General features: G+C 41.6%; 1 protein-coding gene across 3 annotated transcripts in view; it reads right to left on the reverse strand.

The window, feature by feature from the left end:
• Window positions 1–26365, reverse strand: part of LOC136878998 (scoloptoxin SSD14) — a 437789-nt gene that overhangs the window by 101365 nt on the left and 310059 nt on the right. For all 3 annotated transcript variants that reach the window (XM_068228921.1, XM_067152675.2, XM_067152674.2), the window contains one exon: window positions 14905–15141. In XM_068228921.1, coding sequence (XP_068085022.1) covers window positions 14905–15141 — 237 coding nt within the window. The remainder of the gene's footprint in view (window positions 1–14904; window positions 15142–26365) is intronic.

The raw sequence follows: 26365 nt of genomic DNA on the forward strand, positions 1-26365 counted from the left end.
TACGGCTGAACTACTTCCTGGAAACATCAGCAGAGGCGGGTGTAATTAAGACCATCTACAATAATATCAGACCTTAATACAAAAACAACATGGCCGACGCATCGGTTCCATGTAAACACGCCTGTGATACATAAACATAACCTTTTGATTATCGTATTGAGTTGCTAAGCTGTCAATAATAACGAACAGAATACTTTACTTTGGGTAATAGACCAATACTATCTAGAAATGCCCTATATTTTGATAATGCAAAATATAAATATTTTCTATGAACTAGTATGGTAAAGGAAATAGGTAACATAGGATTGCATTCTAAAATAACAATCCTGGGGGAATATTTGATCCGTTTATATTCAGTCAATTAATTAATCAACCACTAATGATCCGAATTTAAGGCTGTCGTCCAAGTGGCAGATTACGTATCAATTGTCTACCTAGTCTTTTCTTAAGTGATTTCAAAGAAGCTGGAAATTTATCTAATTGGTGTAGATATAGTAGGGAGCACCAATGGTAAATTATTCCAGACCGTAATTCTTCTTCCTATAAATCAGTACTTGTTTTAGAAATACATTTATTTGAATGACATTTCAATTACTATACGCATTTAAATATAATAGACTACCTCGTTCAAGAAATTTGTTAGAAACATAACCTTGTCGCGAATTTCAATTATCTCTTAACAATGATTCTGATAATGATCCACCAAACTGCTACATCTGTTTTACTTCAGATAATCAATAGGAGAATTAATTTGAAATTCTCTGGTAGCATATGCATTTTCTTATAAAGAACTAACACCCAAATCGTTGGCAATGTAAATTCGTACTGTGACAGTATATAAGTTGATAGCTTGTCCTCTAATTTAACAAAGAGAATGTAATCTTCAGTCACAGATAAAATAAATAGCTCTATCACTTGTTATAACCTCACTTTTAAAATCCCCAAAAGGTATAGTAATTGAGAAATGTACTAGTTTTGTCACCAACACTGAGTTTTGGCCTAATCCGGAATTAAAACAATTCATTAAGTCACGGAACACATCCTCTCTATTGAAAAATGTATCCTCGAATTTTTAATGCACCCTAATAAATGACATAACTACGAAATCGTACACGTGTTCTGAATGTAAGTGCATGTCCTGTAATATGAATTACATCCAGGCATGCAATACGATCGACACGTCCTAATATATCAAAACAGTTTTAAAATTAAATTTCAGTAAAAGCCTCACTACACTAACGTTTCCTAATCAGACCAAACCAACAGAAAGAACTAAACAGATGCTTCGCACATGCTCATGTTTACATTTTATCAAACCGATCGGGGCGCCATTTTAGCTAATATCGTTAACTGCATTAAGGTCTGATATATTGTAATTGGTCTTGGTGTAATCAAGAGGTTTGTTCCAACACACAGTTCGAAACGAGTTCGGAACGCGTTCAGAACCGATACCAACAATTGTGAATGCGCAAGCGCGTACTGAGTACCGTTCAGAACCGGTTCGTTATTGTAGCGTGTTGGAACGCAAATAGAATCATTCCGTGCGTAATCAGCGTCATCTAGTGACAGCGGGAGAAACGAATCATTTATTTGGCGGGTACTTGATTACTGTAATGAGGAGATAAAGAATGAATTATGTTTACATTCTTAATGTATTGACAAATGTCATCCTCTTAGCATCTTAGCACCTCTATCGTCATCGTCCTCAACGTCGCCTATTTCCTGTTGAGACAAGGCCCTTACTACAATAATGTCGATGCCATTCTCTCCCAATACAGCATCACTTAAACATGGATGGAACACTGTAGGTATAGAATAAAAACCTTTCCTATTTATATAGGAATCCGGGTCATTTCCTGGTTACCGGCCGAGTTGGTCGAGCGGTCAGGGGCACGCGGCTGTGAGCTTGCATCCGGGAGATTGTGGGTTCGAATCCCACTGTCGGCAGCCCTGAAGATGGTTTTCCGTGGTTTCCCGTTTTTACACCAGGAAAATGCTTGGGCTGTACCTTAATTAAGGCCACGGCCGCTTCCTTCCAACTCCTAGGCCTTTCCTATCCCGTCGTCGCCATAAGACCTATCTATGTCGGTGCAACGTAAAGCAACTAGCAAAAAAGAAAAAAAATCCTGGTTTGTCAATTTTTATGTGAGAGCCTTCGATGGCCCCAATAACACCTAGAAACTCTCTTTTTCTTTTTCTGCAATGTAGTTCACTGTCCCTTTTTATCAACTTCTATAGGCCAGGTGATTATTTGGGCAGATAGATAGATAGATTGCTAAAAAATAGAACAACTCTTTGGAGCACCCCGCGTAAAGAGCTGATGGTAACATCAAATCTGTCAGCAACATCTCTGAAACTTGCAGTTTGATGCCCCATGAACCACAGAAATATGAGAACCTGAAATTAGCAATGCATATGTATTATGCCAAAGATGAATAAAATACATGTATAGACATTTTGCTGAGAAATAAATGCATGAAGCGTAGTCGACTATAAATTACCACTGCTGACCTGACTTAGAGCTGATAGTTTTTCATACTGCCCATAGTGCCTTTTAAACTGAGGAGTTCGCTGAAACAGCTAGTTTTTCATACTGCCCATAGTGCCTTTTAAACTGAGGAGTTCGCTGAAACAGCTGAGCAATATTCTCAGCAACTGCTCGAGTGACCCGAAAATGTTATAAAAATGAATCATCTTCATACTGAGGGACTGTTTGTTCTGAAAATATAAAGTTATAAGCAATAAGTCTATGATCCTTTTCATGAGAATCATGGTGTTAACACATCAGAATTAGAAAATTGATTTTCCAAATGGAGTATTTTCTTACTTCTGCCATGACTTCATTCTACATTTGAATGAATGCACATATTTTTGGAAATGATTGAAGATGTCATTTGCTCAGCTATTCCATTCTTCGCCCCCCCCCCCTCCCACAAATGAATATTTCCCCCAGTTATTATGCCATTGGCGTAACCTTATTTTAAACTTGTGATCGAACCTACCTCCATAAACACCTTCAGTCTTTAATCTCTTTCCATTATCCTCCCAAGCACTTTCCCCTGTACCAGTATATGCCAGGTACATACTCTCAACCTCCTTTCTGTCAAACTTATCCTTGCAAGTTTCCTTAGCATGATACTAACATTGCTGGTCATTCTGTGGTCCCCATCACATAACTAACCTGCTTTCCTCTGTACCCACTCCAATTCATTTACCAAAAATTCTTGATAAGTATCTCTTACCTGCGAAGCATACTCCAGTTGAGGTCTTACAAGTATTAAATATGCCATCTCTTTTATACCTACCCCTGCTTGTTCTTTTTAATATATGCATTGCAATGTGCAGTGATCTAAATGCTTTATTGACTACATACCTTATAGTCCCTATGTCTTCCCCAGTGAGATTTACCACTGCCTGATTTGACCCCTAAGTATCTATAATTATATTTAAAATTCACCTTCTCTCCCTCCCCCCCCCCCCCCCCACATTTAGCAATTATGCACTCTCCTGCATGTCTTGTTCCTGAAACTAACTGCTTGACTCCTTTCAACATTAACTTTCATCCCATTCATCCGTATTTTGTCCAGATCCTCCTGCAATATTTTAAACTCATAAAACAGTTTACTTTTCTACATACAATTTGCAAGTTCAATCCTTCTTGTATATTGTTCACAAAAATTACAAAAATGTAAAGGCGCCAGTTTACTGCCCTCTCCTATACCCCTCCCCACTTTCTGAGGTTCTGTTAATGACCCATCTGCCTCCTATCCAGGCCTCCATACTGTATTAAATCATTCACTAATTTTACATCTCCCCTTTTCCCTATCTGCAAGGACACATCCTGAGCTCTCCTGTCTCCCATTTTAGGTCTGGAATTTTACTTTTTACTCCCTACTGTGTTTTAATATAGCTGTACATATTTCTCCACACTGTCCCCTTTCACTAGCTTACTCTCAAGAAAATTTTGTGCTGTTGATGTGAAGTCTAATACATAAAATTTCATTTTTATTACATTTTAATATTTAATGACTTGCAAAATTATTTATATCTAATAAGAAAACCCCAGCACCCCTGCTTCCCCTATTCCCCCTATAAATATTATACCCTTTTGGAAAAACATCCCCTCAGCATCACAATTAGGCAATTCGTAAAGAAAATTCAAGACAGGGTCCAACCCACATAACCAGAGCATCTTGCGCTTGAAAGTGGGCATATACATAGTTGATTGGGTAAGCGACTATAGTGTAAAGGTTAGCACTCTGGACCCTGAATCCAGCGATCTGAGATCATATCTTGGTGGGACCTCCATAAACAGGTTCCAGGAAGGACATTCCAGGGAACATTAATGGACAAGGCAAGTTCATATGCGAGGATTTACAGAAGGCAGAATTTCTTTATTTTTTTAAGGTACTAGTACCAGCCGTGACCTTAATGAAAGTAAGTTACAACATTTGCCTGGAGTGAAAATGTGAGACCACGGACAACCATCTTCAGGGCTGCCGACAGTGGGGGTTCAAACCCACTAACTTCCGAATGAAAACTCACACATGCGTGACCGTAATCCGGCCAAAAACTAAACATTTATCTGAGCTCAGCAAATCGCAATACTTGTCTGGACGGAGGTACCGTACCTAACTGATATGTTTACATTAGGATTAAAATCTCTTGCAAAAAAAAAAAAAAAAAAAAAAAAAAAAAAGTTGTGCAATCAAGTTAAAATATTCAGTATTATAGAAAAGTCATCTCCGTACAGGCCATGAAGGCCCTTGGAATGGCAGAAGGCGAAGGCTTCCACTATTCGTAACCGCGGCTTCAATATTATAGGCCTAATCTAATTATAAAGTTTGAATTGTTAGTTACCGTACCTAAATAATTTTCATTCTCTTTTTTTTCTAAGTATGTTCATATCTAACTCATCCTCTTCACTTAAGCTTTCCTCATAGAGGTTACTGTCATTATCTAAATCACTCATTTTCCTTACTTTCCTAAATCTCAAGAAATGTAGGGTCATATCGCTCGTGAGGATTACAGAGGAAGTGCAGTGCACACTGCATATCTAAGTGCGCAGATTGAGTTCCGAACTCTTATCGGAACAAACCTTTTAGTGCGCATGACCAGAACGTGTAGTTCTCGCTTTAGACCGAGAAACGTTTTCACCGGTTCGGGACCGTTACGAACCAGTTCCGAATTGTGTTGGAACAGCAAGCTGGGAATTCAGAACCGTTTAGAACTGATTCTCATTTATGGTGGAACCCCGTCGAGTTACTGCGCATGAGCAGACAGTTCAGAACCGATTCGGAATCGTGTTGGAACAAACCTAAGACCGACTCCAATCCTCAGACCTTAATGCTACTCTCGATCGTTCAAAGATGGCGAATCGAGTAGCCGAAATGGTTGGAAATGTGGGTTTGTTTTGGTTTGTTGTTATCGTATGTAGTCGGTGTAATTTTATTAAATTTGACGATAAATGTTAGTTTCTTTGTAGAATATAAGTGTGCGAGTGTATTTATATGAGTCGGTGGGTACATAGGATCTGTAATTATACGCAGTAATGTGAGAATGTGCTTGTTTTGATCGTATTTGTACTCATTAAAAAACATGAGTGCACTAGGAGGACCAGTTTTTAGTATAACTATGGCAATGCCTCTCATACAACTATTCTTAAGTTTCCTACGAAATAGAACATTAGAAGAGAAATCGATTCGGAATATACATCGTGATTATTTTGAAGTCCATGGCAGAACCGTAGCGTGCATACATCATTTTGAGAATAGGTCTGAGGTTAGGAAATCTAGTTCTCTACTTCCAAACTATTCGTTTTCCTCGAAAAATATTAACTTAGATAGAATATAATTGATATTGTGTTATTCCGTCAGTGTCTATGTGCTTCAAAGTGTCTAGTGATTTAGATGCAAGTGTATTTTACAATAATCTGTGCTTTGCCTGCGGAAATGTTTGGCTGGATCTTGGAGTATAACAAAACTTATAAGTGTGACAGATGGAGCAATCTGTATACTGTTACACAAAAGAAATAGTGACTTAGAGGGATTAGTTGGGTTTTACACTACCAACACCTTCCGATTCATGCTGTGGCTATCAGTTATCAAGCAGACTGTGCCGAACTGAAGCTCGTGCATGTGGTTAAATATCAATGTTTAGTCAATAGAGTTTTTCCACTCATGTTATTTAATGGGTAAAAACCTATTAGGCTATATCTTTAGTGTCTGAACGTTTCATTACTAAGGTTACTATCATTGCGTGAAGTGCTGTTATGCCATATGTCAACATTATATTAACATCATGTTAACATAATCATTTCGGGTGTACTTGATCTGAGTGACACCGAGCTCGAAAGCTGCAGTCGCTTAAGTGCGCCAGTGTCCAGTATTCGGGAGATAGTAGGTTCGAACCCCACTGTCGGCAGTCCTGAAAATGGTTTTCCGTGGTTTCCCATTTTCACACCAAGCAAATGCTGGGGCTGTACCTTAATTAAGGCCACGGCCGCTTCCTTCCCACTCCTAGACCTTTTCTGTCCCATCGTCGCCATAAGACGTATCTGTGTCGGTGCGACGTAAAGCAATTAGCAAAAAACTAGCAATGATCTGAGTGACTCAGACGGTTAAAGAGCTGGCCTTCTGATCCCACGTTGCTGGATTCGATCCTGACTCAGTCCGGTGGTATTTGATGGTGCTCAAATACGTCAGTCTCGTGTCGGTAGATTTACTGGCACGTAAAGGAACTATTGCAGGACCAAATTTCGGCATTTCGACGTTTCCGAAACCCGTAAAAAATGTAGTTAGTAGGACGTAAAACGAATAACATTATGATTTCGGGTGTAATTCCCATTCATTGGGTGGTGAATTTAAGAAATTATCTACCACTTCAAAACTCAGGTAACGTTATGTTTGTGTTTCACAGTTCTCATGAGAGCGAATAAATCGAGGAATTTTGCACCTTAATTTATTTTGAAACATTCAAAATGATGTTAGAAATATCATTTTAACAGTTTTATCACGTATTTTCATCTATCCAGCGAAGTGAAATCTAAGAGAAAACGTTATTTGACGAATTGAAATGTCTAAATAATCAGCTTGTTGGTCTCTTTTCCAGTAGAATATATCTGATTCTAGTTTATTATATGTGATGCGTACTTGTTGGCGAAGCGATTTCATACGTGTAAAAGTGATTTTCCTTACGATGTTACATTTATCATATTAAATTACGGCCGTTTATATAAAATGCACGTGATATTTTCGTGTTAGCCAATACCAGCAATTCGGCTACTTCGGCCGCCATGTTTTTCTTATATTACGGTCTGAGGATTGGAGTCGGTCTTGGTGTAATCAACGAGCTAGAATATAATTCATTGCGTGGCTATCACGCTGCCATCTTCGAAGAAAGTTAAACTGGCGATCGCCATGTCTTAAATGTACCTCATTAGACGGAGTGCTGTGTAAGCGTGTGCGGAATAGAGCGGGAAAATGAGAATTTTTCACACAGATCTTATTCATTAGGTATAACAGATTATTTGAGTTGATGATTAAAATATCGGATGGAAAGCCTAACTATTTGATGCGCATAAGGTTTCCTTAAGCAGAGGTTTCCTATAGAATCGCAATGTACTCTAACTTAAAAGAGAAGAAACAAAATACGTAGAAATTCGTACTTTTTAAGCAAATGATTAAATCAATTATTGTTTAATCACAAACATGTAGAGATACCCATACACCTCCAATATTTATGAACATACAGGAGAGTGTAGGCCTACGCTACAAGATTACGGATGAGGATGTGTATCTAAACAGCCAAGAAAATTAAACACACTTAAGGAAGTATCATAGGCTCCATTTCAAACGCAACCTTTCTACGTAAGCATTCTTATTACATAGGCTGGAAATAAAATTTAGACTAAACAATTATTGAATTTTATACTGATCTGTTAAATAGTCACATTTCTCTATTCGAAAGAGCTCTTTCATTCACATGAACCAATACGTCTTTTTCTAGCTCTGTTTCATTGTCCCATGAAAGGCATCAGTTATGTATATATCTGCCTCATGGTTTCTCTCTTCAGTTCTTGCGTAATAGTAATAGTTCTGTATATGTGGTACTGCTATAAGAGAAGTTTTGTCTTGCTAGCGTAATGGGATTCCTCACTGAAGTCGGCAGCAGTAAATACGTTATCGTTACTATAAAATTACTGCCCTGTCGAGAGAACTTCAGTCTATAACTTTAACATAAAGTTCATGTTATCTTTGTGGAAGTAACATTTTTCTGAATACCTTTCCAGCCACGTACCAATTTCACATCATGAGCTGGATAAAGAGACTATATTGTACTTCTTTCTATGCAGTTAGTCCTTTCTTCTCTACAGAATACTGAGCAAAAATAACCTTCAGACAGTCGTGCCATTTAATTTTCTTTCCCACCTCACGGATGACATTCCTGTTATGTACTCAACATTCTCAACAACATTTTCAGAGTACTTGGTGAGTGACTCGTAATTTGTATCACATTGGTAATGATCAGTAGATGTGCTGTCTTCAGAATGAACCATAGTTCATAGATAAGAGGAGCACATCACTTTCTGATGTCCCAGTCAACACTTCATGTAAAAAAAAAAAACTCCCAGAATGACGCGACAGACCCGGAGAACCATGGCCTACCAAGTGACCGCTGTTCAGCCCGAGGGCCAGCAGATTATGAGGTGTCGTGTGGTCAGCACGACGAGTCCTATTGGCCGTTATTCGTGGCTTTCTAGACCGGGGCCACCACCTCACCGTCAGATGGCTCCTCAAATTGTAATCACGTAGGCTGAGTGGACCTCGAACCAGCCCTCAGATCTAGGTAAAAATCCCTGACCTGGCCGGGAATCGAACCCGGGTCCTCTGGGTAAGAGGCAGGCACGCTACCCCTACACCGCAGGGCCGGCAGACACTTCCTGTATGCTGATCTGAATTGCTCTGCATTGGGATGATTTCTGTTTCCTCCCTTCTTACGTATGGATGAGAAGAGCAATTATCGTCGGTAATGCCTTGGGCAGCAAAACATCTGTCATTAACTAAATACCCGACCCCGTAGAGAAACGCACACATATATATTGCTCTTCAAAATTTTCTGTAGCTTTGCTGCTTGGGATCTACTTGTCTCCCTTCACGTTTATTCATCAATTGCCTAGTCAGCTATTTGTCTTAGTGAGAACCTGTAACGAGAATTTGTGCATTACGGTGGTGAACATTAGTTAATGTGATCTTAATATACTCAGCCTTCTTATAAGAGAAAAAATTAACTTACCTGATGTAAGATACACTGTTTTGCTTCAACAAAAACATGCGAAACAGAATGCAGAGATATTCACACTTCAATAAATAAAGCCAAACTATAAATTATTTCTATCAAAGATGAACTTTCCACACATGCAAGATTATTCAGACAGCTCCAGACCGCTCTTGCCGTTAACACTAGAACGGCCAGAGCGGTCATTTTGACCGTTATCCAATTTCAAGGCGTTTCCTCGCTCGTACTTTTTTTACGCACGAGGTTGTGCTTTTGTGACTTTTAATCTTTTAGAGTTATGTACATTCACATTACACCCGTAGATAAGGGAACACGCATATTGTCCGTTATACCTAGGAAGGCCACAAGCGGTCATTTTGCACTCTTCACTTCCTTGATACGGAGAGCTCTATACTGCTCACTGCTTGTTTCCTGTTATATATTTACAAGTGGCGCTAAAGGGGCATGTGATGTAACTAAGTAGTATGGCTGTTCCCTTGTGTAGTATAGTGACAAGACCGACTCCAATCCTCAGACCGTAATATAAAAAACATGGCGGTCGAAGTAGCCGGATTGCTGGAATTGGCTAACACGAAAATATCACGTGCATATTGTATAAACGGCGGTAATTTAATATGATAAATGCGACATCGTAGGGAAAATCACTTTTACACGCATGAAAACGCTTCGCCATCAAGTACGCACCACATATAATAAACTAGAATCACATATATTTTACTAGAGAAGAGACCAACAAGCTGATTGTTTAGACATTTCAACTCGTCAAATGACGTTTACTCGTAGAAATCACTTCGCTGGATAGATGAAAATACATGATAAAACTGTTAAAATGATATTTCTAACATCATTTTGAATGTTTCAAAATAAATTAAGGTGCAAAATTCCTCGATTTATTCGCTCTCACGAGAACTGTGAAACATAACTTGTTGCCTTAGTTTTGAAGTGGTGGACATTTTCTTAAATTCACCACCCAATGAATGGGAAGTACATCCGAAATAAAAATGTTATTGGCTTTACGTCCCACTAACTACATTTTTTTACGAGTTTCGGAAACGTCGAAATGCCGAAATTTAGTCCTGCAGTAGTTCCTTTACGTGCCAGTAAATCTACCGACACGAGGCTGACGTATATGAGCACCTTCAAATCCCACCGTACTGAGTCAGGATCGAATTTACCAACTTGGGATCAGAATGCCAGCGCCTTAACCGTCTGAGTCACTCAAATCAAGTACACCGAAATGATTATGTTAACCCAATGAACGGCCCTGGTAATGTTAATATAATGTTGACATATGGCATAACAGCACTTCACACAATGGTAGTAACCTTAGTAATGAAATGTTCAGACACTAAAGATATAATAGGTTTTTACCCATTAAAGAACATGAGTGCAAAATCTCTTTTGACTAAACATTGATATTTAACCACATGGACGAGCTTCAGGTCGGCGCAGTCTGCTTGATAACAGATAGCCACAACATGAATCGGAAGGTGTTGGTAGTGTAAAACCCTGCATTACAAACCCAGCTAATCCCTCTAAGTCACTATTTATTTTCTGTAACAGTATACAGATTGCTCCATCTGTCACACTTATAAGTTTTGTTATACTCCAAGATCTAGCCAAACATTTCCGCAGACAAAGCACAGATTATTGTAAAATACACTTGCATCTAAATCACTAGACACTTTGAAGCACATAGACACTGACGGAATAACACAATATCAATTATATTATATCTAAGTTAATATTTTTCGAGGAACGCGAGTAGTTTGGAAGTAGAGAACTGGCTTCCCTAATCTCAGACTTATTCTCAGAATGATGAATGCACGCTACGGTTTTGCCATGGACTTCGAAATAATCGCGATGTATATTCCTAATCGATTTCTCTTCTAATGTTCTATTCTGTAGGAAATTTAAGAATAGTTGTATGAGAGGCATTGCCATAGTTAGACTAAAAACTGGTCCACCTAATGAACTCATGTTCTTTAATGGGTAAAAACACCATCAAAACAAACACATTCTTACATTACTGCGTATAATTACAGATCCTATGTATCCGCTGACTCATCTCTAATAAATAGGGGCCCTGTATAACACGTGTGTTCGGAGATTTATTCAGAGCAAAACACGACGACCTCTCCTCACACCAATAGTCTCCGGTGGCGTCCAGTGTCTATTAGCGGCTTATAGGATATACAACGTCTACTGTAGTCGGAGTTGCCAAACAGTCTACCTCATTAGCACCAAAAGAGCCAGAACAAAAATACAACATTTTTATGGACTTCATTATTTGTCATTTCACTGTAAACTGAGTTATTTATTTATTTATTTATTTATTTATTTATTTATTTATTTATTTATTTATTTATTTATTTATTATGGATTTAGAATCGGTAGAAAAATAATATAAAAATTATGGAAGAGTAAGACTAAGAATAATATTAGATGGATCACAGAACTTGAAATAAGACACGAGAGAATTGCCATATTACAATAGAAGATTTAAGATAGAAAACAAATACCCTGAACATACTTACTGAAAGATAACACACACTAGACTAAAGACAAAAATCAACAAGCAGAGAATATGAAAAGTTATTCCAGAAGCAGGAAGAAAATTACGTTCAGAAAGGATGAAACAGTATTGGGCTGACAAGAATAAACACCTCCATAAACCTGAGTAAGTAGTCCTATGTAGGCGAAAAAAAAAATTTAAAATAATATTACGGTATTATTATATTACTATTAATAATGCTAAAAGGATCACTACACTACACTCGAAACAAAAAAAAAAAAAAAAAACTGAAGAGAATGTGGAAGAAAGTGGTTTGGCGACCTCTCCATACCAAACGAGGATCACTTAGAACTCACTGACTCAGCAGGGTGCAGGGTGTGATAGACAGCTGGCTTCCAGCTCGCTTCCAGTAACTGAGGCCATCATGTTTTGTCTCCATATCCCTGTCGTATGCCTTTGCTGGCGGGACCTAGTGTTTACAGTGCACTAAGTCTTCTGGTATGGGCTAGAGCAATTTTGTTACTTTCATTGATCTGTCTCTGTCTTATCCTTGGCTTTGACAAAATGAAAGTGACTGAGGTATGAGCGATGCTAGTAATGCCATTCCTTACGCAGCCAGTCCCTGCTACGAATGGTGTGAAAATATTGCTCATAGGGTCGGTTGGTGTATGCATTTCAGTGGGCTTGGCAGACTGATTTGTAATAGCAACTTCTGGCTCGGTGAGGAAAGCAACGGGAAACTACCTCACTCCTCATTTCCCTCGTACGCCTCTTCAGTGATGCCTAGGCCATCTATGACAGCTCATGGCGGAACTGTTGAGGATCCAACCAGCCTTCGGGCTGATGACTAAACATACATACATACATCCCTGTCGTAAGATGCGACTAAAATGGGATTCCAGGGGAACTCAATTTGGGAGTGTGAGTTGGTGACCAGTGAGTCCTCTAGCCGAGTCTGGCATTTATTCCACTTCCTCGAGTGTATCTTCCATATCCGTCCTCCCTTGGTCAATTCTGGTTCACTTCCGACTACGAGGTCAATGGAGTCTTTTTTCCATGCCCTTCGTGGCCCTGTCCTTAATTTTGCTCAGACCTTCATCTATCGAAGGATTGGAATTCTTCATTTTCCTTTATATTTTGTAGTTTAACGTCGCACTAAGACACCAAAAGTATTCGGCGACGGAAGAACGGGAAAGGGCCAGGGTTGGAAGGAAGCAGTCGTGGCCTTAATTAAGGTACAGCCCAACCATTTATCTGGTGTGAAAATAGGAAACTACAGAGAACCTTCTTCTAATCCACCATCTCCCGAATGCAAGCTCACAGCTACGCGACCCTACCTGCATGGCCAACTCGCTCAGGTTTTCCTTTTTTAATTGGTGTTAAAGAAAAAATGTTGCTCAGTAGTACTTCCTCTTGAAACAACATTACCATCATTGAACACCTGCGCACATCTCCAAACGCGTATGATATAGGACCCATGCTTAGGCTGCGGTTACGGAACATCTCGCTTCTACTAGCGCCTTAACATTCTTGGAGCTAGTGGACGCTTTCGCGCTTGTTCTCGATAGTTGACTGGATGCCAGTCTGAGCGAGTTCTTTACAAGCGATAGACTTCTCTGTAGGTGAAGAGTTATTTGGATATGAAAACAGCTTTCTGAAATGTAGGTATTTACAAAGACAAAGAAGGTATTCGGTGGACCCATTTTATGAAAATCGGCGTGAACTCTGAATTCCATCATTTGCATAGAATGCTTAATGTCGACAAACAAAAAATTTTCTCGAATATTATCGAGTGAGGCCAGTTATACTTTACTATATTTTACATAATATAAAAGGCCTTACTACAAGACACAGAAAAACATTCTATTTTACGAGATGCAGTAACACTGAGGTAAGGATACTGATGAAATTAAAATATTTCGGAATATAATATAATATAATAATATCGTATTTTCAATATGTTCTTCCATATTATGCATAATTCGTTGAAAATGTTAAAATCTGGTTGGAATGGAATGAAATCTAATTGTCTTCGTTTATTCATTTTTCGCAATCCATAACAACTCTGCTGACAAGCTTCAACTGGCGCGACTAAACCGACAGTGGACAGTTTACTCGCTTTACTAGCGCTACATAGCGCCAGCTCGAGCGTGACAAAATGAGAATTTCAAACACTTCAGCACTGAACCATGCTTACAAAATGTAGCGCTAGCCACTAGTTGTTTCGTAACCACAGCCTTATTATAGTTCTTGCAATTTCCTAGTTAACGACCGGCACGCTTTTGAACCTTAGCTGGCCGGCTGTATTTACATTCCTGTCCTCTGGGTGCTGGGATTTCCCCAACTTGAGATTCAGCGCTGTCAACTCACCGTTTTTACTACTTAGCCTCAGAGTGAGCAGCGAGACTGGACATAACTGCGTGCAGCTGTGCAACACTGGAGACCTGACAAGCGAACCGGCTTCAGGACCGGCACGCTTTTGAACTGCTCCACGTGGTCTGACACAAGCATGCTATTGGTCAATAGCCATTTGCTATATGGTTACAGCAGAGGCCATTGTAGGCAGTCATAAATCTGGTTACTGTCGGGAGATGTTATACTTTGTGACAAAACATGACGGCCTCCTGTAAGCGAGCTGGAAGCCAGCTGTCAATCACACCTTGCACCCTACTGAGTTAACGAGTTGTAAGGGATCCTTGTTTGGTGTGGAGATGTTGTCAAACCGGTATCTTCCACACTTCTTCAGTCTTTCTACGTGTCGAGTGCAGTAAACGAGTTAGCAACTCTGGCTACAGCAGTTTTAGTAAATCCTATAAGGCGCTAATATACACCGGGCTGCCACTGGAGAGTAGTGGTGTGAGGCGAGGTTGTAATGTATTTTCTCCAAGTATACTGCTTAACCCTTGAGTTGCCGGTCGTCAACGAGAAAGTTGAGCGAACTACACACATTCGTTTCTTGTTTTGCAACATTACAAATCCTGCATTCGTTCTAGGGAGATAATGTTTATGACGCCAGTCGTTAACAGAATGATGTTGTTCAGGCCGACTACAGTATAGCTGGAAGGAACACTACAGAATTAAATGTGACATACTTGCCGACTTCGGAGCATGGTGCTCCATCAGAACAGACGGCGGATTTAGTAAACCGGTGTTCGATGGACCCGGACGGTGGCAGAGGGACTTCCGGGTTGGGTGGAATTAATTTGTTATCAAGGGCCGATCTCTTCTTGGCTGCAGACAGCTGGTAGATGAGCTGCACCACAAGCAGTGCCGCGCAGATCAGCAGTACCAAGCCAATAGCTATCACATACCGCTTCTGGAGCTTCGGCCTGCAAACAACAGTGATACCAAATTAAATTCAATTCAGATTACACTACAATAGGTGAAATGTTATTTATTAATCATTGATTATGGTTTACTAATGACCGAGGAGCACAGATCCAATTCACAGGTAAATTAAGGGGACTTGAGGTAGTACACGATTCTATCTTGGATCAACTGTCCGTGACATGGGAAGTTGTGAGGCAGAATATGGATCAACTTAGTGAGACTTGCCATGAAAAAACTCACCACGATCTCTAAGTACAGAGCAATAAGAAACAACACAAAGGTCCATCTTGTTGAAGCTCTTGTTTTCTCCCTCTTTCTATATGGTTGTGAAACATGGACCCTAATTTACACGATGCCAGTTGATGAGAAAATTGTTGGCAACAGTTATCCTCTAATTATTTCGGGGCAATCGCTGCCCAGTCCAGCCGAACGATAATTCGTTCACATGAGGAAGCTATTTCCACGCCTATAGATGACGAGAAATGGCCGAGTTCACAGCGTCTGTAGTAGTGGCGGTTTCTGGTATAGCGCAATGGAGCAATGAACCTCCAGTTTATATCACATTGTACTTAACTACTTAATTTTCACAACTGCCTTGTCAATCTCGAAGCCTTTGCTACGCTCATCTATCCGTAATATACTCGTACTGACTTTCAATTCAAGCGAGCCGCGCGAAGTCCTGCCTGGATACTCGTCTGGAATGCACCCCGCCATGCAAGGCCACATCTCCGTCCGTACCTTGGCGAAGGGTGTGGTGAGGTGCGGGGAGATGCCGACCAACACGCAGACAAGACCAGGATATTGCGGAAACGAATATCCGTGATTTACGCATGCGCAATATGCCACTCTCTCTCACCCGTCTTCGTAATCGCAAGTCGTGTTGTTGGGGTTAGAAAACTAGTACATGCCTGCCATCTGTTGCCCTTACAGGAATTTAACTACGGCAACAAAGAATAGTAGGTACATATAGTTAACACTAGTGTTGGAAAGCATCATTACTACCAAAAGTCACATTAAACTGCCAAATTCCGATTGATATTTTGTCCCAAATATATTACTAATACTTAATGAACATCGATTCATTTGCCTTCTTTGGAGTAATTACTTCTTGAAAAGAAACTTAACTTAAAAATCATTGAGGCAAAAAATAGCGGGAAGATAATACCAATGAAAATGCTAACTGCCTAGCCCACACGAGTTCGTAAAATAAAGTTACCAACGTTGTCAACAGTGCGTACACACATCCCTAAAGTTTCCTTCTGTTTTTCAAATGTGATACTAGTGTTTATAAAACTTTGCAATATTTGTCATAATTCGTTATATTATTGTACGCTGTGCAAGCGTGTCAGTGTACTATTGTGTTGTACAGAAACTTAATTTTTAGAACATAAAGAAGTTACACTCTTATGTCCGTGTGTGTGTTTTGTGCATTGTGGTTGAGTCCACAATCTTTGTGCTCGGGAAAGGTAAGGAGCCACAAAATGAGTATGAACAGTGTCCAGATACCTAGAAAGACAAAATTCTCTCTCTCTCTCTCTCTCTCTCTCTCTCTCTCTCTCTCTCTCTCTCTCTCTCTCTCTCTTGAGCGCAAACTTGAGATTAAGAATGCCGGCCGCCCACTGCCTGATCTCGATATAACGATGCAGATTAAAAGTAAAGAAATCGTGCGTAAATTCAGAATGGATATAGGCCCTATGCAAAAGAATCGAGTGAGTGTGTGGGTGCGAAATTACCAACAGGATGTTTTGTTTTCCCTGTTTATTTTTTGTGAGTGATGAAAGCGAAGGGACTTGGACCAAAGTCGGAGTGGTAGTATGTGGGGCCGAAGGGGGGGGGGGGGGGCGGCGGCAGCACAAGAATTCTTCCTTCTGTTGAACCCCCAGTGACGAAAGTCACGCGCCGCCTCTGGTCTGTAGTATCCCGTGAGGAATCTATGTTAAATGAGTTTATTAAAAACAGCTTTGGCAAATCCGTCCATGCGTTCTACCGGACCGATTTGCTTCATATTTGTTTTATTCCGACAACTGACAACATAAATCCTCATGCAGCATTAGTAAGTCACTACAAGTCGTTTTACTCCTTTCTCAACCTCGTGACCCCATTCATCATCCTGGACGGTTTTCAACTTTTCTTAAGGTCTGCTGAAGAGGTAAACCAGTGAGCTTAATTGGGTCAGTCCCTCCGCACGTTGTCCGTCCCTGTGGTCTGGTACCTTCCACCTTCACTTGCTTGATGCATTTCTCAAGATTTCTTCACCTCTTCTCGTGATGTGCCCGAGGAACGGAAGGATCTTTTGACTGACATGGGAGGAAAGACGTCTGGAGATGTTGGGCATATTCGTTCTCTTGTCACAAATATGTCTTATGGCGTGGGGGTGATCTGAAAATTTGCGTCACGAAACTAGCGATACCATACCATACCGTACCTTTATTTCCTTCTACAACACTACAGATTTCTCTATCAGCTACGCAGAGGAAATATAAACAAATAAAAAAGGTTACACTAGTTTACACTAGTCGAGACTAACACTGCACTTTAGCTGTGTCAACGCAGTAACTCCTCCCTTGGATCATCCCCCTCCCCACCTCCCAACGGCTAACCTGTTGTTAGGCGTGAGGTGCCCACTCGATCACCTGTTTTCTTCCTTTCCTCTCTTTCCCCTCTCCCCTCACGGAAACCTGTTCTGACAGAGGGGAACATCTCCCGGGCTTCTCCGTCGAAACGCTAAACGTAGGAGCCTCCCATCACCCCCTCCCACCTTCTCGGAAGAAGGACATGTTTTTTTTTTTTTTTTTTTTTTTTTTTGCAAGTTGCTTTACATCGCACCGACACAGATACGCCTTATGGCGACGGTTGGTTACGGAAGAACTAGGAGTGGGAAGGAAGCAGCCTTGGCTTTAATTAAGGTACAGCCCCAGCATTTGTCTGATGTGAAAATGGGGAAACCACGGAAAGTCATCTTCAAGGCTATCGACAGTGGGGTTCAAACCCATCATCTCCCGAGTATAAGCTCACAGCTGCGCGCACGTAACCGCACGGCCAACTCGTTCGGTAAGAACGTGATTAGCACTTTTGCTGATCTGCTGGCTTATCACCGAGTTTCGAAATCGGGCAGATTCTGGAACGAATTTTCACTTGATAAATCATGTGCCGTAAAGAAGGGCACCTCGCCTTGATCCTCCCTTCCCAGTCAAAATTAAAATGACCCCGGAAATACCTCGAGTGGATTGAAGAAAGCACTTTTTAATTTCTTGGAAATTGTAAATTTGATTTTTAAACTTTAACTAGCTTTTGCGCGGGGCTTTGCATGCGTGGAAATTAATTCTGTAACCGTTTACACTTTACACACTGGAGACTGTTCTAAAATGTGTTAAATATATACACTGAGAGGCCAAAAGTCACGGGAAGGCGTGTCCAATTAGAAAATGTGTCGTGTATTACCCCTGAGCATTGCAACTAGCTGCGGCGTAGCTGAGCAGTCTGTCACAGACAGCACTGTCGTCAAGAAGGCAACACGTCGCGAATTAACCGACTTTGAACGTGGGATGATCATCGGCGCACGACGCACTGGCCTTCGGTTCATAGAACCCTGGGTTCCATTCCCTGTCGGCCCTGGAATTGTAACCATTTCGTTATTTCTACAGCTCGGGGGCTGAGTGTTTGTGATTGTTTTAACACACAAAAAATGAAATGAAATGGCGTATGGCTTTTAGTGCCGCGAATGAAACCGGGATTCATCGGACCATACCACAGGTCCATTGCCGATGTTCACGGGCCCATGCACGTCGTTGAGCCTGTGTCGAGGTGTCACCAAAGGGACACGAGTTGGTCCTCGGCTGGTGAAGCCAATGCGGTGCAGTTGCCTCTTTACTGTCCTGGTAGAAATGGGTGGCTGACTCCCAACATTCAACTGGGCGGTGATCTGACTCACAGTGGCCCGTCGAGCGCCCAGTATGGTTCTGTGGAGGAGACATAATGTCTGTTCCTTAAACACCTGCCGTCTTCTCCTGCGGCGGTTTACACGGGTGGTGCGATGTTGAAGATCCACCCTCGACACTGTTGAGCTCAGAAACACGAATTCGCGTGTAATCTCCGCAATACTATGACCCATGCGCCGATGATCATCCCACGTTCAAAGTCGGTTAATTCGCGACGTGTTACCTTCATCACAACACTGGTGTCTGTGACAGACTGCTCAGCTACGCCGCAGCTAGTTGCAATGCTCAGGGGTAATACGCGGCACATTTTCTAACTGGACACCCTTTCCCGTGACTTTTGGCCACTCAGTGTATATATTTAACACATTTTAGAACTGTCTCCAGTGTGTAAAGTGTAAACGGCTACAAAATTCATTTCAACGCATGCTAAGCCCCGTGCAAAAGCTAGTTAAAGTTTAAAAATCAAATTTACAATTTCCAAGAAATTAAAAAGTATTTCCGGGGTCATTCTAATTTCGACTGGGAAGGGAGGATCAAGGCGAGGTGCTCTTCTTTACGGCACATGATTTATAAAGTGAGAATTCCTTCCAGAATCTGCCCGATTTCGAAACTCTGTGATAAGCCAGCAGATTAGCAAAAGTGCTAATCACGTTCTTACCGAGTTGGCCGTACGGTTAGGTGCGCGCAGCTGTGAGATTATACTCGGGAGATAATGGGTTTGAACCCCAATGTCGACAGCCTTGAAGATGATTTTCCGTGGTTTTCCATTTTCACATCAGACAAATGCTGGGGCTGTACCTTAATTAAAGCCACGGCCGCTTCCTTTCCACTTCTAGTCCTTCCGTAACCCACCGTCGCCATAAGGCATATCGAAGTCGGTGCGATGTAAAGCAACTTGCAAATTTAAAAAAAATCATGTCCTCCTTCCGAGAAATTCAAAATAAATTTACAAGTATGACATAGTTTACCCCTGCGTTGTCTGTACTCTTGTTAGACAATAGAGTTAATAAACTTGCACAGGATAACGCCAACTCACTTTCATGCATGAAGCGGAAATGACTATGTACAGAGGTTAGAAAATGGGATACAACCTCTAAAAAACGAACTTGGAACTAATTACGACACGGATTGCGTTAATAATTAGAGGAAAAGTCTGAAGATCGTACACCGTATACGAGAAATAGGGTTATTGCTATTGAATGAAAGTTTTACAATAATATTTACGACGATTTTTACTCTAACACTAGCTATCATCCAAACCCGACAGTATGACAGCTGCAGTCCCCTGTGAGTGGGAGTGGTAGAATACGTCTACGGTATCTCCTGCCTTTCATAAGATGTGACTAAAAGATGGACAGGGAGCGTAGTTTGGAGACCACGGTTCCCCTAGCTGAGTCTGGCATTTCTCCCAGTTAATTGCGTCAGGCTCATCACTTTTATATTTCCTGTCCAGTCTTTCTGACTCAACGCTTGTCTTCCAACTGCGACGTTATTAGGTTTTCACCGCCTTCGTGCCGATACCTTCATTTTTCGAAGTGTCGCACCTGCTCCTCTTTCGGGTCTCTTTAGTGTTAGTAGGGGATGGTTGCCCAGTTGTACTTTCTCTTAAAACAATAATCACCACCACCACCTAAGGCTTGCAAGGCATAGGGAGTGTCTCAATTTCAAGCCCTTCCTGACAGTCCTTCATCTCTCAATACCTTCACTTTTCGAAGGGTCGGACTGTTTTCCTTATTCCCTGTGGGTGGGGGCGGTAGAATACATCCCCTGGCAGTTGTAAGAGGTAACTAAAAAAGGGCCCCAGGAGCTCTTAACCAGGGAGGTGGGTTGGGACCCCGTGGCCCTTAGCTGAGTCCTTGTATTGCTTGCATTTACTTGTGCCAGGCCGCTCACTTTCATCTACCCTATACTACCTCCCTTGGTCAGCTCTTGTTCTTTTTAGTAGTAGTAGTAGTAGTAGTAGTAGTAGTAGTAGTAGTAGTAGTAGTAGTAGTAGCCTAGTAGTCGTAAACGGAAGGCTTATATTCGTCATGCTGAAGGTATAGGTCATAGAAAGACAAGTGCCACGAAGGGCGTTAAAATGAGACGTCCTAGGACTCGCGAACGTAATACCTCTTAGACGGTGACGCCGTCTCTCACGCCAGGAGATTTGTTACGGTGAAGGAGATGCACGGAGAAGGTGAGAGGGTTGGCGGCCGTGGCTTATACTAGGAACTGTCCAAGCATTCGCCTTAGTGCAGGACAAAGGAAAACCACGGAAAATAATGCTCAGGACAGCCTACAGCTGGGGCTAGTCGTGAGGTTCAGCCCTGCCCTGTCTCCCGAATGCAGAGGCGTGGAGCCACGGTAAAGTCGTGGCCACCCCTCTTCTGCTCGGTTGGCCGGTCAGAGTGCAGAACTGTTGGACCAGGACCAGCCGTGGCCAATTATGGACCGAGACCCACTCTGCATCTACCTACCGCCTGCAGTTTTCGAAATGTCGGACCCCTTTCATTTTCCCCTGCGATTAGTGTTAATTGAGGATGGTTGCCCATTTGTACCTCCTCTTAAAACAATAATCACCACCACCAGAACCACTTTTCTAGAAACGGAACACATGCAATATTTTTTAAACTTCTCAAATCTCATCGAGATGTCAAAATAACGTCTTTGTCCGGTGAGAGAGAATTTGATGATAATTGCTCAGTGTAAGGTATTTTTGAAGACTTAAGAACTAAATCACATCTGTACTACACTAAGGAATGGCACAATTAAACGCCAGAAAAAAAGTTTTAACGTACGAAAATGGCCTGTCACCGATTATCAGCAGCTCTGCCATAATGTGACTGTACTTTAGGACCCGGCTGCTCCAGTATTTATACTGGGGCCAGTGGTGTCAGGTATATCGGAGGGGTAGGGTGAGCTGATTCTTGGCAGGTCGTCAATCCAAAAGTGTTGAGGATTTAGCCTGACGCAAGGCACCTGGTCAATTGCTAAGAAGCCTTGAACATTCCACTGCATCGGTGATTCACCAACTGTGCATCTATGTTTTCTTTTTTATGTATTTCTAAATTTATATTATACTGAATCAGTGTCCCTCTGTGGATCAGTGGTAGAGTGTCGGCCTCCGGGTCGCAAAGATAGCGGGTTCAAACCCGGCAGAAATAATCGGATTTTTGAAGGGCGGAATAAAGTCCATTCGATAATCCATGTCATACGATATCGCCATGTAAAATATCTCTGGTAACGGACACATTTGGTGTTTGTGCGACAAAGTTCATTCGAACATAGCCACAGACGACCAAGAGAGATTTGCTTTACTCTGTCGTCTAGCAGACCTAGAGTAAAAAGGAACGTCGACATTTAGAGCAGGCAGCCAGAATGGTGTCAAATTCAAGTGTCTGCACACGGTAGATAAAAATGAAATGGCGTATGGCTTTTGGTGCCGGGAGTGTCCGAGGACATGTTCGGCTCGCCAGGTGCAGGTCTTTTAATTTGACTCCCATAGGCGACCTGCGCGTCGTGATGAGGATGAAATGATGAAGACACATACACCCAGTCCCCGTGCTGGCGAAATTAACCAATGATGGTTAAAATTCCCGACCCTGCCTGGAATCGAACCCGGGACCCCTATGACCAAAGGCGCAGATTAGCCATGGAGCCGGACTACACGGTAGATGAGGCCATACGATTATTATTATCTCTATAGACTAAAATTTAATCTTTTTCTGTCATGTTTCATAGATTTTTCCTTTTCCCAACACTGAACCCATGAGCTCTCAACTTACGTGCGTGGGTTGGCGATCATGGGTCTCTTAGCTGAGTCTAACATTGTTTCTTTCATAAGAGGCGACTAAAAGAGGGACCGGGGGCTCTCAACTAGGGAGGGAGTCTTATTTTCACGCTCTTCGTGGCCCTTGTGTTTTTCTTGACCGATACCTTCACTTTTCGAAATGTCGGATCCCTTCCACTTTTTGCTCTTTGATTAGTGTTATATAGAGGATGGTTGCCTAGTTGTACTTTCTCTTAAAACAATCACCACCACCACCACCTCCTCCTCTCAACCAGGGAGCGTAGTCTGGCGACCACGGTACTCCTAGCAGAATCTTGCATTTCTTCCAATTACCTGTGCCAGCCTCCTCCTCATCGAATTTCTAGTCCGACCTTCCTTATAAATCATGCTGAAGTGAAGATACCGGTCAAGAAAAAGACAAGGGCCACGAAGAGCGTGAAAATAAAAGACTCCCTCCCTAGTTGAGAGCCCCCGGTCCCTCTTTTAGTCGCCTCTTATGAAAGAAACAATGTTAGACTGAGCTCGGTGTGTGGGTTCGATCCTAGCTCAGCCCGATGGTGTTTGGCAATAAAGACTTGAGCGGTCAAAGATAAAATATATATTATTTTCTCAGCTACACATAGAAACATTGAATCATGGATATGCTTTAAGGATTAGAAGACGAAATAATTTTCTCTTGTTAGTGGGGCGTAAAAATCAATAATATTTCCTCTTCCTTCTGCAGTTTTCAGAACGCCAATATTGATGTTTTCCCGTTGAAATTATTCGCCATTGCTTTGTAACACAGCTTCTCTGTATAGGTCTAATACTGTGATTAGTGTTATACAGAGGATGGTTGTCTAGTTGTACTTCTCTTTAAACAACCACCACCACCACCACCACCTGTAAAATTAAGGAAGGTAGCGTGCCTGCCCCTTATCCGGAGGCCCCTGGTTCGATTCGCGGCCAAGTCAGGGATTTTTACCTGGATCTGAGGGCTGGTTCGACGTCCACTCAGCCTACGTGATTACAATTGAGGAGCTATCAGAGCGACATAGTGGCCCCGGTCTAGAAACCCAAGAATAACGGTCGAGAGTATTCGTCGTGCTGACCACACGACACCCCGTAATCTGCAGGCCTTTGGGCTGTTGCGCCGTGGGGTTTTGTTTTTGAGTAAAATTAAAAATTATATGAATGCTGCAGAAAATGTTGAAATATCTTTTAAGTTATAACTAATTATCACCTTTAGTAGTTTTTAGTTGCAATTGCAATACTGAAGTTGCTTTCACGGTACCACGTTAACAAATGTTTTGAGAAGAGGTGTCCGTTCTGGATCTTCAGAATGATGGTCACCGTGGTACTAGCCAGTACCAACCACGCCTCGATGCTAGTTAGGGCTTCATCTCCTGATTCGGTAGTCAGGCTTGAATAAAGATACGAAGTTTTTTTTTTTTTTTTTTTTTTTTTTACGTACTGAACTGTTGGTCAGCAGGATCTCCCGTAACATAATCGTCATATCGGGTCGTATGAAGGTCGCGTTGAGTGTTACACTATCAGCCTCAACATTGCTTTGCGACAAGCTTGACTGTTTCATAATTTCACGAGACATTAATTCCTTGTTGTTAGGAACGTTAACTGTGAGAACCTATTGTTCGCACGTGTAATAAACATTCCAGCGTAGCCTCTGGCTGGAACGACACTTGTCGATCCGGACAGGACATAATACTGTACAGGACCCTGAACTTCATCTAGATACTCGGTACCTTCCGTTCCCTTGACTTAACATTCAAATTAGACACTTTTAGGATTCCGACGTGGTAGAATAAAATTTACAAAATGCTACAGAAGACAGCGGCTTCTCTTTGATACTGTATATTTAGTTGGACTGTTCAAATTCATAACACTGAATCTGCGTACCTCTAAACATCGATGTGTTGATGTAAGAGTCAGTTTAAGGACTCGGCAATATACACAGTTGCCATGGACATCCTGTGGGTGAGGGACACAGATGAAAAATACACCTACGGTAAGCCCTGCCTGTCGTAAGAGGCGACTAAAAGGGGTGACCAAGGGATGATTGAATTAGAACCATGAGACTACTTGTGATTAGTACCATCACGCGAGGAACATCATGGGTCGCCTTCCTTTACTTGCGAGTAGTACCACTATCTTAGGTACACAATAGGTTTGTGATTAGTAGCACTATATGAGCGACACAGGTTATATTCAAATTCGTAAAGGGCCTAATAAAGTAGGATTTATTGCGTTACCCCAGCCTTTTAGTAATTTATAATCAGAATGTAAAATCTTATAATGCGGGCTTATTAACGGCTTTATCAAATCAAATTGGAGATGTAGCATTGTTAATGGCTTGGGTCTGCGTTGCCGGTGATTAGTACCCTCTATGTGAGGAACACCTTGGGTTTGCGTTGCCTACGAGTGGCGCCATTATGTAAGAAACACCATAGATCTGCGTTATCTGCGTTATCTGCGAGTAGTACTATCGCATGAGAAATACTATGGTTCTACTTTACTAGCGATAAATACCATTATGAGGCTCTAGTGATCTGGATTTTGGACGCCTTTATACAACAAGCATTATCGATTTTGGATTGTGCTTTGGAAGCAGCCCCTTGGTCAGTATATATTATTGTTTTAAGATAGTTTCTGGAAAGGTGGGACACTGCGGGTCGGATCCACTGATTGTTTTAAGTTCATAATCATCGTCTTTTTGAATTCTAGTCAGTGGATTGGTTTTGGAATTAACTTTCAATATTGTGAGTTGGATCAGTCATTTTAAATTCGTACTCATCCATTCATTCTTCATCATCAAGTTTTGAATTCTGGTCAGTGGATGAATTTTGGACTTTTAAATTGTCATTAAATTTCGTACCATTTGGGGGCGATGACCTAGATGTTAGGCCCTATAAACAATCATCATCATCATCATCATCATCAGATGCCGTGGAAGGTCGGGGTTGGGGGCAAGCTATAGAGAGCTCCACTCCCTGTTAGTAAAATCAGGACTAATTTCCCGCTGAAGTTGTGTCCTTTAATACCTCAAATATTCCAAATCAATTATTTATTAATTATTAATTAACGTCCGACTCGTTGGCCGAACGGTCAGCGTACTGGCCTTCGGTTCATAGGGTCCCAGGTTCGATTCCCGGCCGGGTCGGAGATTTTAACCTTAATTGGTTAATTCCAATGGCACGGGGCTGGGTGTATGTGTTGTCTTCATCATCATTTCATCCTCATCACGACGCGCAGGTCGCCTACGGGAGTCAAATAGAAAAACCTGCATCTGGCGAGCCGAACCCGTTCTGGGATATCCCGGCACTAAAAGCCATACGACATTTCATTTCATTAATTAACAAATACCTCCTGTAGGTGGGCGAAGTAGAATACACCTATCTCCTGTCCGTCCTAAGAGATGACAAAGGTGTAACTCCCCAGCGGCTCAGCGTGAGTTGGTGACCACAAGGTACCTAGCTGAGTCTGGCACTGCTTCTATTTACTTACGCCAGTCTCCTC

The sequence above is a fragment of the Anabrus simplex genome, chromosome 8, assembly GCF_040414725.1.
Source record: "Anabrus simplex isolate iqAnaSimp1 chromosome 8, ASM4041472v1, whole genome shotgun sequence".
Lineage (NCBI taxonomy): Eukaryota > Metazoa > Arthropoda > Insecta > Orthoptera > Tettigoniidae > Anabrus > Anabrus simplex.